General features: G+C 41.2%; 1 protein-coding gene across 2 annotated transcripts in view; it reads left to right on the top strand.

Moving 5' to 3' along the window:
- SHB (SH2 domain containing adaptor protein B) overlaps window positions 1–12906 on the top strand; it is a 1716047-nt gene that overhangs the window by 695766 nt on the left and 1007375 nt on the right. For both annotated transcript variants that reach the window (XM_044060968.1, XM_044060969.1), the window contains exon 2: window positions 657–777. In XM_044060968.1, the coding sequence (XP_043916903.1) occupies window positions 657–777 (121 nt within the window). The remainder of the gene's footprint in view (window positions 1–656; window positions 778–12906) is intronic.

Below are 12906 nucleotides of genomic sequence, written 5' to 3'. Positions count from 1 at the left end.
GTGTGTATGTATGTATGTATGTATATGTATGTATATATATATATATATATATATATATATATATATATATATATATATATATTTGCGGCATGTTTTTCTTTTTTGAGAGTTTAAATGCTACTTTATACGGTCTACTACAAACACTCAACCATGTAAGGGAGTGTCTTGCAATTCTGTGTCAGTACTTACAAAATGTAAATCCTGCTTTGTTTTCTCACAAAGAATATGACTGCACGTGGACAAATTCTAGTGAAAAAAAAGGGTACATAATGTGGGCAATCAGGTATTTTGTGGGTGTTTAATAAACTAGACATATGGAGACAATGTGGTGAAACCAGGATAATGATACTGCATAGAATGTTAAGACATAGAGGAAAAATGTTACAGTTCTGGTTGAGGTTATCTTTTAAAAGTGTTAGGCCATGATCTTTGGAACAATCTGCAGTTGAATCTGCAACCATTGTTTAGAATTAGTTTACAGTAATGTCATAGGAGTTTGTTGGAGCTCTTCTGAAATGTGTTTACTCTGGACAGAAACACAAGATTTTATCTCTTGAAAATCAAACTGATATGTGTATATTTGATTTCCGTTGCTTATTCTTGGAATGGTATAGTGGCTTTTGCGAGATGTTTCAGTTTTAATAATTTTTGCTTAGGTTCCAGTGGCTGACGACTACTCTGATCCATTTGATGCCAAAAGTGATCTGAAGAACAAAACAGGAAAAGGGGAAAATAATGGATACATGGAACCTTATGAGGCACAGAAGTTAATGGCAGGTAAGGGCCCACAGTCTAATGGATTTTATGGTATGCACCATACCTGTCAAGTGTACCTCATTACAAGGAACATTCCTCATTTGCGGTCTTAAAGTTCATGTTCCTCAAAGTTCCACATTGAAAGGGTCTATCACACATTCACTGTTAGCAATTTAACTGATATCCATGGTAAATAGACTTGAATCATATTTTTGCTTATAAAATAGCCTTTTAATGAATTAATGTAACATTTGAGCATTCTCTGAGCTTCGTAGTTGAAGTTAGTATACGTTCCATATTTTGCCCGTTTAGCTCCACATTATGAGAGGTGGTAGAATTAATTTTGGAGATGGAAGGTTAAGAGCTATGGTGTGCACAATCATAAACGGTTGGAAATGAGCATTAGTTTAATTCAGGAGACTAACATAATAAGATATATGGAGATATTGCTCATATTAGGTTTGCAGGATCTTATTAAAAAACTTTACTAGAATGACATTCCACTTTTGAATATTCGTGTCTTTACTTGCTCATACAAAACAGCCAGATTGACCCACTCAAATAGCAGAGGTTCTTTTATCATAGGTGACTTAAAGAAAACAATCCTTTCAAGCAGGTTAAAGTCAACATTTCATGTTAAACTATACAAGTGAACATAGCTGCAGTGGAGCAGTAGAACTGTGTGGGACAGTAAGATAATTAATTGTACTAGTATTAACTTCATTATGAATGTGGCCGCGGTGGTGCAGCGGTTAGCGTTGTCGCCTCACAGCAAGAGGTTCTCCCATTCGATTCTCAGCCGGAGTGCCTTCTGTGTGGAGTCTGCATGTCCTCTCCACGGTCAAGTGGCATTTAAAGACATGCAGAGTTCCGCTGTGGTGACCCCTAACTGGGAAAAGCCGAAAGACTGATATTAACTTCATTATGAAGTGCATAAATCAAATTGTGTAAGACGTCACTTTGTTTTTATAGTGGGTAGATTATAGCTACACTGGGCACTGGATTAAGAATGCAATTCAGTCATAGCATTTCAGAATTTTTCTTAAGAATGTACAGTGTTTGAATAAGATATATATTTTATATAAAGATTTAATTCCTCAGGAGAAAAATATTACTTCACTGAGATTATATTTACAGGATCCTACTGATCTTTATTAGTAACTGTTTGAGAGAAAAAGATATCGCAGGTGAATGAAAACCAGTTACTGAGAACAGACACACACTCTAGCGAACAAAATGTCTTTTGTCATGTCTGAAGTGACAGAGGGGCAGCCCGAGTGAAGTAGGTCACCTGTTTTCCAGGTAATACTTTGAGCACGACACATCCTTTGCATTAAAAAAAATAAATAAATAACCTGAGACTCAGATTTATGGGATAGTGTTTACTAGGTTGAGTCACGATGCAGGTCTCCTTTGAGAACAAACTCCTCCCCCACTGAGTGTCTTCAGAGTGACACAGATGAAACATACATCACAGAAATGCATTCAGCAAAGTTGCTGTATTGACATATGCTGTAAAATTTTCAGCAAAACAAAAAAAATACTACAGATGATGCATATGTTTTGCAGCAGTAGACTACAGAATCCAAAATAACTTGGAGATGTCAGATAAAAGTTCAGAAACTAAAACCCTGATTTCTGTCATTTGCACAATTTATTTAGAGGTGTTCAGTTTTCATCAGTTTGACCATTTAATTATATGCAATTATAATTGGAGATTGAGGAGTGATTACTCAGATGCTCTCCTTAGGGAACCTGCAGTGGCAACCAGCTTTGAGGTGAGCTTTTAAGACAGTGGGGAGAATAGGAAATAGTCTGGGGATCTGATGTTACATGGGAGACTTTTCTGTTCGTTGATGTTACACTGAAAAGATTGCTTACATTTTAGAGATTGTGTAAGATGGTGGTTGGCTGGATGGCTGGACACACTCAATTGTCTGGCATGAGTGATACCATGTGCAAAAAATGAGAAAAAGGAAGTGATAGTTGAATGGATGGGTAGTGATGGAAAGGAATATGTTGCAGAGCTTGGGTACATCTAGGGTGTTGTGATAGGATTAAAAGCTAGAGTACATTGGGTAGTTTGTGTGCTCAGCCTCATCTCCTCTTCTATTTCTGCATTATAGTGGGCTCAACAGATATGTAGTGTGCCCAATTTAGCAGTATTGAAAGTTGTGGGTTTGGCAGCAGTGGCCAAATAAGAGCTCACAGTGCCGTCAATAGAACTCTGTAAACATTCTGTGCTTAGTGATTTTGTCACGCTCATGGGTGCATTGTGGCATCTAGTGAGGTAAGTGCTGCAGTGCTTTTGGGTTGTTCTAATTTAGTATTAATTTGTTATTTTTATTGAAAAGCTTTGTAAACTTTTTATTAAACCATTGCACAAATAAATTGTGTGGTCCATCCTGACATCACTGCAGGCAGATTGAGCAGTCCGACCACAGACTTCAATGAGTACATCCTTGTGCATGTGTCCATAGATGCACTTCATGCTTTCATTGCCATGGTGTCACTGAGCTGAGTGGCGTGATTGTAGGAAAGGTGCTGCCAGACATATTTCCCAATACTTTAAAAAATGTTTGGCACTTCGTACACTACCTGATATAGTGCACTGTAATGAAATGTATAATGTCTAGAAATGTGAAATCCATTTAAAATTTACCATGACACCAAATTTTGTTTGTTTTGACATCAGACCAGTTGCAAAATCTCTCTCTCTCTCTCATTTTCCTAAGACTACAATCTAAAGTATTTGATGTTGATGCAAATTTAAGTGAACTTTGTAGAAGTGTTTGTAAGATATCCAGATGAAGGCTAACTGTATTTAACTATAAGAAGTGGGTGCAGCATTCATACTAGATATTGTAATGACCTTTTGAAAGGGTGGCTTTTGGAATACTGTGGTTTTGGGGTATAAGAATGCTAACAAGTGTGTATGCAATAATGACCTGGTATGATGATTTCAGGGCTGCAGAATTTGAGTAGCTTAAACAATATATATTTTGAGTGGAACAACAGTTCATGTAAGGAATTCTATGGATTTTACATTATGAATGTGGTGGAGTATTTTGTATGTGACCGTGATGAATACTTATATGTAATGGAAGTATTCCTGTATGATGGCAATGAATTAAGTCACTCTAAGAGAACTTGAAAGTCTATTTATGTATATAGAAGATGCAAGCACTTACTTTCTGTCTTGTGTCACAAGCTCTTGCTGATGTGTTGTTTTTTGTATGTGTTCTCAATTTTTTATCCATTCAGTATGCAACTACGTTTGGAAATACTTTGTTTGCCCTTGCACTGAAGTGATTACTGCTTCTGATTATTTGTTTATGTATGCATTTATTTTATTTTAATTATTAGTACAGTTGTTTCCCTTTGGTTTGTGTACCTCAGGCCTTGCAGTATGTCTGTCAAAAATCAGTATAAAATTTAAACTGTTCAAAGGAAATTGAGCCGGACTTAAATGTGAGAAAGTTGTCTATTCTGTCTTAGCTGTGTTTTTTTGTTGCTCAGATTGTAATAAACATTAGAGGATTTATAAAATGAAACTAACTGCTGGGATCATCTTTTCTTTACATTTCTTGGCACCTGCTGCAAAATGTTGCCAACCACGTTAGCAGGAGATATGCTGCTCAGTAAATCGTGTTTGGTTTAGGGGGGTTGGTTGCTGCCTTAGTTCCCCTGTTCTTTTCTCATGCTCATATTCTCCATATCTCCTTTTGCTAGTTGTCCTATATGTTGTCTACATTAGATGGCTGATGCAAAACAAGTGTAAACCTAAACCAGCTTAGCCTACTGGCTGGAGGAGGGAGTTAGATGGTAGGTTTGCTTGTCTTCTGTGGGGTAGAAGTTTGCTGAGGTTGAGAGGCTTGTGAGGGGTCAGTGGAGAACATGTGCATGACTTTTTAGTGGGAGACGAGGAGTGTATTAACAGCTTTATGAAGTCGCTGCAAATGGACTTTACTTCTGTCTCTGTGGAACCAGAAATGCACCCTCCATTCAGCATGATAGCAGTGGATCCACAAAATTATAGCTCTTGTCCCTACAACAGTTTGGCTGAGAAGAAGCCTCAAGAGTGGCAGACATGAAAGTGTTACAGAAGAAACACCTAGACATTGTGTGTGTTTGTCAAAGCAAGTTTGTCCGCCACTGCTGTGGCATAGAGGGGATAAAGCCTAACTAGAGCCCAGATGACCTAGGTATGATTAGCAGCTTAGGAATGCCCATCCTAGGGAGTAAGGTTTTTGTCTAGGAGTTCCCTGCAGGGATTCATGGTCCATAAAGCAGAGTATCCCTCAGATGTAACACAGAAAAGGATGGTAGGGGAGATACTGATGGATAGGGCATAAAAGAAAAAAACCCTTGGTAGAACCCAGTCACTGGTATGAGCCTCAAGGATACCCTTTGGTTCTGTGCTGGCCCAGCCTTAGAAAGGAGGTATTCCAAGGAATGTAGGAGAGTCTGGTAGACTCTGCGATGAAATGGAAGGCACTTGGGTTTACCAGAAAAAAATGAAGCGGAAGAGTAACAAAGTTAGTGTATTTTGCCTTTTGTCACTTGGACCTTTTTATATCAGTGATTGCTATTGGTGCAAGCCAAGTATAAGCACCACTTTCTGCCATCAACAATAAAAACTTCAGGAAATCATTCCTACTTGCTTGTTGGAGAGAGAAAATCAAAATTGAAAAGATAAGGTTGTACAGGGTGGGGACGTTCAGAGTTTATCCAGTCTAGAAACACCGTATAAAAATGAGCTACAAGCCTAAAATAAGATAAGAGTCCTATATTTAGGTCTGGCAACACTTCAAAATGTTGCTGCAACTTCAGCAACCCACACTGTCATTCATTTTGCCAGTGGTGGACTTCTGATACAGTCCACTTCAAAGCCTTCCACATTTTGCTAGAAATTGTTACTTGTGGTTAGAAAGGCTCTGGATTCCATCTTATACCATATCTTGCATAGTGTCTCGTCACCTTTCCTTAGGAAAAAAATGCATACATGTAGAAGCTGCATTTTAAACTGATTCATACTGGGATGTGGTTGTGTTCTTTCACAAAAATATTGAGACTTAAGCATTCAAAAATGTATAGGAGTTAGTGTTGATTATAGTTTGGGTTTGAATATATGTGTATGTATGTGTGTATATATATATATATATATATATATATATATATATATGTATGTATGTATATATATATATATATGTATATATATATATATATATATATATATATATATATATATATATGTGTGTGTGTGTATATACATTATGTATGTATGTGTATATTATATATATATATATATATATATATATATATATATATATATATGTGTGTGTGTATGTATATGTATATATATATATATATATATATATATATGTAAACAATTGGCTCATTTCAGTATCAGCTCATTATTAGCATTTTTGTTTATTTTTTTACAGTTTTATAACATCTTAATCCACTGGAAGTCTGTTAATTCATAAGTAGTGTAGCAGTCCATTGTACAAGATACATCTGCTCATACTGTTTGTGAAAGTAAAATGAAACAGTAAGGTAATGTTTCCAGAAAGAAGAAAACAGCTGAAAAGCAGCAGTACTTGGAAAAAGTAGCAGCAGCATTCATCCAGAATGCAGCTTTATGGGTTATATCCTGCCAAGGATATAACAGCCAACCATATTCCAAAGCTTCAGGGCACCTTTCATGCACCCAAACTGTGAAGCAGTTCAAGGTGAGCTGACTAAAAGACAAGTTTGAGTGTGAAGCTCTTCAGAGCTATAGTTCTGCCAAACAGTGCACTCCTGTGAGGCTTTCCTTGTGCTTTCCTTTGCCAGATAGGCAAGTACCCTTTGGGTGGGGAAAAACTTTAATTTTCTTACATTTATTGGTTTATTACTTTTTTTAAGCTAGAAATGCTGTGCTTTAATGGACTGCCTCAAGACTGTAATGTACTTTTAAACGGAACATTAATTTTTTCTCTCAGTTTAAAAGTAGTGTTAACTGAAAACATATTTTCTGTGAAGGAATTATTTTTCTTTGGTGGGGCTGGCTTAGTGTTTGAAAGTGCTTTTTACTGTGTGTTTTCTGTTAAAAATAAAAAAGTAACTTTGGACTGGGAGTTTCACTGACATTTGCTGATTGCCTTTATCAGGAAGAAGGCACCATGTTCAACTTGATCATGGAACAGACGACCAGTCCAATGATCGGTCCTCTTTCCAGCCACAAAAAGTAAAAGTTAAGCACACAGACTTTGCTACCACAGCAGGCTATAGATTTGCCTCAGCTGCAGGTGGGTGACTCTACTGGCCATTTGTTGTACTTCAGACCACTCAACTTTTACCCCAGATCTGTCTGGTGTAGCCCCTACAGCTACTGTGGACTGGGAGGTAGTCATGTCCTGTGCAACTGTTAGAGTTCCCAAGGTGTGCAAGGGACAGCCACTCTTGTCGATCTTGGGAGAAGGAACAAGGAGGGTTTCCCTGTTGTTCCAGTATGCTCTGCCATCCCTGGGGAAGCAGCTGCTGCCATTAGTAACATGGCTGGCCCCACTTTTCTTATAAAAAGAAAAAGAAAACCAAGCATGTATCTGTCTACTCCTCTTCAAATTCCTTTAGACAAGAGCAGCTTTACTGGTTCTAGCTCAGGGTATAATTCAGGCAGTTGATTCTTCTTGTAAAGTAGTTTCTGGTAAAAGAAAGAGAGATTCCTATTTTCCTGAAAAGATCCAAGATTCTGAATCATAACAGGAAGATGCAGGGATTGATTCGGATTCTACCTGTGTGGATTTATTTTTCTCTGAGACTATTGCTAGAAAGTGCCAATGTATTCAGTAGGAGAACACTGAGGTTCTCAGCCCCTCAGAAAAAATTAGTTGTTACAGGAGAATTTTCTAGAACCTACATCTGTTCCTCATGTTCTGTCAGCTTTAGAGGATGTGTGCGTGTTACTGCCTGCAATATTCCTGTTAGCCAGTTAGTTGACCCTGAAAAGGCAGATAGGACACTTAAAATTACTCAGTCTTCTAAATTTCTATACACTTATTCCCAAACCTGACTCAACAGCTATAGTCTTAGTTGATCCCACTGCTGCTAAGCGCTCTGTTCCAGTCCTACTCTTTCTAATAAGGATGGGAAAATTATTGATAGGAGTGGGGAAAAAGGTGTATACTTCCGCAACTTTGATTTGATTTTCAGAACCATTTTTTTTTCATGACAAATTGTGAAAGTACAAGAAATATTTTATCTGCAGTTCCTTCTTGTGTGGGGAAAGTCTGATTTAAATTCTTTTGCACAGGTCACTACATTTTGTAGTGTGTATGACTGTTGATACTGCTTCCAGGGCTATGGCCACTGGTACTGTTTTAAGGAGGCTTGCATGGTTGCATTCTCAGAACCTTCCAGATGATATTAAAATGAGATTTTAGATTTTAAATTCTTCCTTTGATAGATATTTAGTGTTTGAGGCTCCCTGCTCTGGAGGTAATCAAAAAGTGTGATGGAAAGGGCAAGCTGACCCCGAGAATATCCAAGACTTTTTCAGTTCTCCTTTCCCAAATTATCCAAGAGATTTTCTTTCTTTCCAATTTTTTGACAGAGTACAGAATAAACAGCCTCAACAGCATTATGGTAAATGGATGTTTAAGAAGGAATAACAAGGGAGTTCCAAAAAGATGTCTAACCTTCCAAAACGAAGGGCAGTCCAATATGCCTGACTTTTCAAGAGACCTTGTGACCCACTCCCACTGTCACCCCCATTTTCTTCCAAAAGGTCTTTAATCTCTTTTTTCTCTTTGGCAACAGATTGCTTCTGCATATCATTTATCAAGGTTACAGGTGGCAGTGGGAGGATATTCCTCCCTTTCAGGGGATTACTCCTCTCTCTCCAGACGAGGCTGTCTTGTTCCTAGTGCCAAAGAACAGAAGTGCCTGGAGACCACTTCTGGATCTTTCTTTCCCAAACCTGTTTGTGACAGTGTCCAAGATGCTTATCACATCCCCTATTCATCCAAACTTCAGACCTTTTTTTTTAAGGTTTTGTATGTCTGGATCACATTACATCCACTGTACCAAGAATGTTCACAAAGTGTCGAGCTCCAGTTGTACTCATTGCAGGCTACTGACTATCCACATTTTTCCATATTTCGACAATCTGCTTATCTTTGCAGTCTTTCTTCAATGTGTCAGGAATTTCTTTCTTGGTTGAGAGATCTGTTACACAAGCTGGGGTTCCAAGAGAACAGTCAGAAGTCTTTCTTGACTCCCTCACACAGGATTGTGTTCCTGGGATGTCAACTACACACCTCAGTTCAAAGATCTTTTCTTCCACAGGAAAAAAATAGATCCTTCTTTCTATCTTTTTTCCTAAGGTTTTTCTGCTCAGACATTGGTTACTGTGAAGGAATTCTTCAGGAATTTTTGTCTCATGGCACCTATGATTCTGATGGTAGTGGCAAGACTCTACATGAGATAGTTACAGTAGTATCTGAAATCTGTTTGGTCTGAGCATCAGCACCATTTGTCTTTTCAAATCTGAGTTGGGGGGTTATCAGAAGAGAAGTATTTTGCTGGGTACAACAGATATCCTTAAATCCAGGTCTCCCCTTCTCCCTCCCTGCTCTAAAGTAGTCTGTCACCACAGCTGCTGCAAACTTTGCTTGGGGAGTAGTTTTGAGTGGGATAAAAGTGCAGGGGTGTGGGACACCAAGGTACATAAATATTAAGGAGATGCTTACCCTGATCAAGGCACTAAATTCTCTGAACCATCTTTTGCCCCTGGGGCCTCTTCAGAGTAGTTTGACACACTGTTGTCTGGTATGTCAGCAAGCAAAGGGAAACTAGGTTGTACCCTCTTTGCAGACTAGCCATGTTCACTTAGGATATAGCTTTACAACACAGTTTCACTCTACAGGCATCATACATTCCGTCAGAACAAAACTGTGTGGCAGACAGAGCAAGACCAGTGCAGACCCTTACGAATGGAAATTAGATCAGAGGGTCTTCCAACATTTGATCTGTTTGTGGGGAGTTCCTCAAGTAGACCTTTTTGCCTCCTGTTTGAACAATCAGCTGGCAAGATTGTGTTCCAGGACACTCTGCAAGAAAGCCTGGAAGACGGATGCCTTTTCTTTGTTCAGGAATATTACTGTATGTTTCTATACTTTCCACTTATATCCAGGGTACTTGTGAAGATTCCGAAGGAATCCCCCAAGATCATTGTGGTGACTCCCTTATGGCTGAGGTAACTGTGGATGTTATGTAGTCCAATCTCGCCTACATTCTTACCCATGGGTTCGGAGCCGAATGTCTGCTCCGACTCGGCCAAAACTTTTCTAGCTCAAAGTCTTTCTATTGGTTGGGCTAAGATGGTATCCCATGCTGCACTGCTCTATATCCCCAGATCTCGTTTGCTGCTCGTGTAGCTCGGACGTGGTCTCGCTCTTGGCTGTGGCTAAGTACCCCTTTTTCTTCATTGTTAGAGGAATTGGTTTAAAACAAAAAGCTATTTTAATAGCTATCATGTGTTCTGGTCTTGTATGGTGAAAAAGTTTTGTGTTTGATCGTTTTTTCTGTGGTATCCCCCAGCTGTTTCCAACGGGCTAGGCCCGTTTCAGTTAGAGCACCTAGTCTGTCCTTTGCTTCCTTGTGTTATATTTTCTTTACAGGTCTAAAACTGTTTAAATTAGAGGTTATAGTCTTCCCCTCCTGTGTTGTGCAAAAGGATCGTTTTAGTTAGAGATCTTGAGGATTTTTGTTTGTGGTAGTGTTTTTCCCACCTTGTGACTGTTTTACCGTTAGTACTGTTGTCAGTTATTGTTGTCTTTGGTGCTTTGTGGTAGCTAACTATTTCCAAAGATTCTAAGGAGCATAAGCCCTCGGGCTTCAAGAAGTGCTGTAGGTGCAACTATAAAATGTCCATTACAGGTGGACATTCTGTCTGTGTGTATTGTCTGGGAGCAATCCATCTCTAGGAGTCGTGCAGTTTCTGTCACGCATTTAGTCCGAGAGTTCTTCAGGAAAGGAAGAATAAGTTGATTTTGAAGGGACTTCTGAAACCCTCCTTCGAGGAGGGTCTGGAAACTGCTTCCAGCTCCAAGACAAAATCTTCGAAATCTAAAAAAAGATCTCCGGCTCAATCAGTCTCCTCTGAGCCATCGGTGAAAATAGCAAAGTCTGCTTCAACTTCCTCAGCTCCTTTGTCCCCGGGGCCGCAGGAAGTGTCTGTGGTTATGGAACCAGCACCGGCTCCAATCATTTTGGAACCTATTCAGAGCCGATCACCTAGCATTAGGCCAGCATCACCTCCTCACAGGTTCCCTTCGGAGAGGAGGTCTCTATCTCCCTCCCTATCCTCTAAATCCTCCAGGACCTTATCAGATGTGGACGTCAATAGAGTGGTGCAGAGACTCCTTCAGTCACCGGTTTTGGCTAAATTGTTCTCGGCTCCGGAGTCCATCGTTCAACCTGCTTCGTTACTTCCTCCTCCGAGCATATCTCAGCTTTTGGAGCTGGAGTACTCTGCTCCGTGTGATGTCCCTACGTTGGTTCCTACAGCCCCTCCTGGCTTATCGGGGCCGGCGTCAGCTCCGACCCCATCGGCGCCATCCACGGGATTCAGGAATCAGGATTCTTCGGTCGGACCCAAGGGAGAAGCTTCCGGACACCTATCTGTTCCTAGTCTCCCTCTTGGTGCTTCGGCGTGGGGAAGTCTGACTCCGGTCGTGGTTTCGGAGGCTGGTCACTCCTCGGACTCAGGGGGACCGGCCTTCGAAGCCATGCAGAGTGCGCTGACCAGGTCGTCAGCGGCATCATGCGGGTCAGTCACTCTGTCCCCTACTACACCGGTGCAGGTCTCTGATCACCATCTATCTCTAGACAGCGGAGACCCAAGGCCTCAGGGTACTCCCATGAGTGGTCCCCACATTTCTGAGGGCTTCTCAGAGTCCTTGCCTGAGGAGCCACCCAGAAAGAATACGTGCAGGAGGAAGCACATAGATTCCCAGGACGAGTCTCTCACATCAGACACTGACCTCGATGAATCGGAGGGGTCCCCCAAGTCATCCTCTGAGGATGTTTCTTTCTCTGACATCCTAGAGATTTTGAAACAGAGGTGACTGGCCATCCAAAACCCCCTCCGGGGAGGAATTGGTCTTCCTGAAGGCCTTTGGTGCTCAGCCCTTTGCCTCCTGGGTATCTCCAGCTTTCGAGCTTCTGGATTTGGTCTGTCAAAGGGTGTGGGAGACCCCTGACTCTGTGGAACCAGTCCCCAGGAGACCCAATAAATTTTTGTCTGCTCCTCCTGGTAAGGAATTTCTGTCCAAGGGAGTCCCTGTGGATGCCATGGTGGTGGCACTTGCCACTCAGAAGGAATTAGCCAAGACTTCTTCCACCGTACATCCTCCTAACAAGGAGTCTAGGACCATGGACCGGTACGGGAAGCGTACCCTTTCTTCAGCGACCTTTACCTTACGGTCACTGAATTATTTATCTCACTTTACACTGCTCCAGAGAGATCTCCTCAAGGAGCTTGGAGATACTCTCACAGGTAACGTTTCTGAGGCGGTGACCCAGACGATTAACGCTCAGATGTCTACCCTCAATTCCATCGTTAACTCCTCCATGAGGCTGATCTCATATGCAGCCAATGGAGTGAGTAGGGCAGCAAGTTCAGGAGTTGCTCTTAGGAGACCGGCCTGGATGCGCCTTTGTCATTTTGTGGAGGCTTTCAAGTCTTCATTCGCCGACGCCCCTTTCGATGGTTCCTCTTTGTACAGAACCAAGGTGAAAGACACCCTTACCAGGTGCGAGCAGGAGGCAAAAACTCTGTCTGCTGTAGGAGTCTGTTTTTCCCTTCCCTCTAGGCCTTATCCCAAGGCCCAGAGGGGTGGCAAGATGTGGTTCAAGAAATCAGAGGTTTTTTTCCCGGTGCACAAGGTGAGCGCCTTTCCACAGGCAGAGGGAGGGGGTGGTTATTCAGGGAGACGCCACCCTAGAGGCAGAGGAGGCCCCTGCAACTCAGGAGACCGCGATTCCTTTCGTGGTTCTCCCTACCACCGCTTCTGATGGGAGGCCCGACTGTGCGTTTCCGGAGCCAGTCGGGGGGTCGAATTTCGTTATACCTGGAGGCCTGGAAAGACACCACACAGGACC

The sequence above is a fragment of the Protopterus annectens genome, chromosome 2.part0 (assembly GCF_019279795.1).
Source record: "Protopterus annectens isolate FY-2018-M chromosome 2.part0, PAN1.0, whole genome shotgun sequence".
NCBI classification, from domain to species: Eukaryota; Metazoa; Chordata; order Ceratodontiformes; family Protopteridae; genus Protopterus; species Protopterus annectens.
The sequence above is the reverse complement of the archived record's forward strand: the minus strand, read 5'-3'. Positions and strand labels throughout refer to the sequence as shown.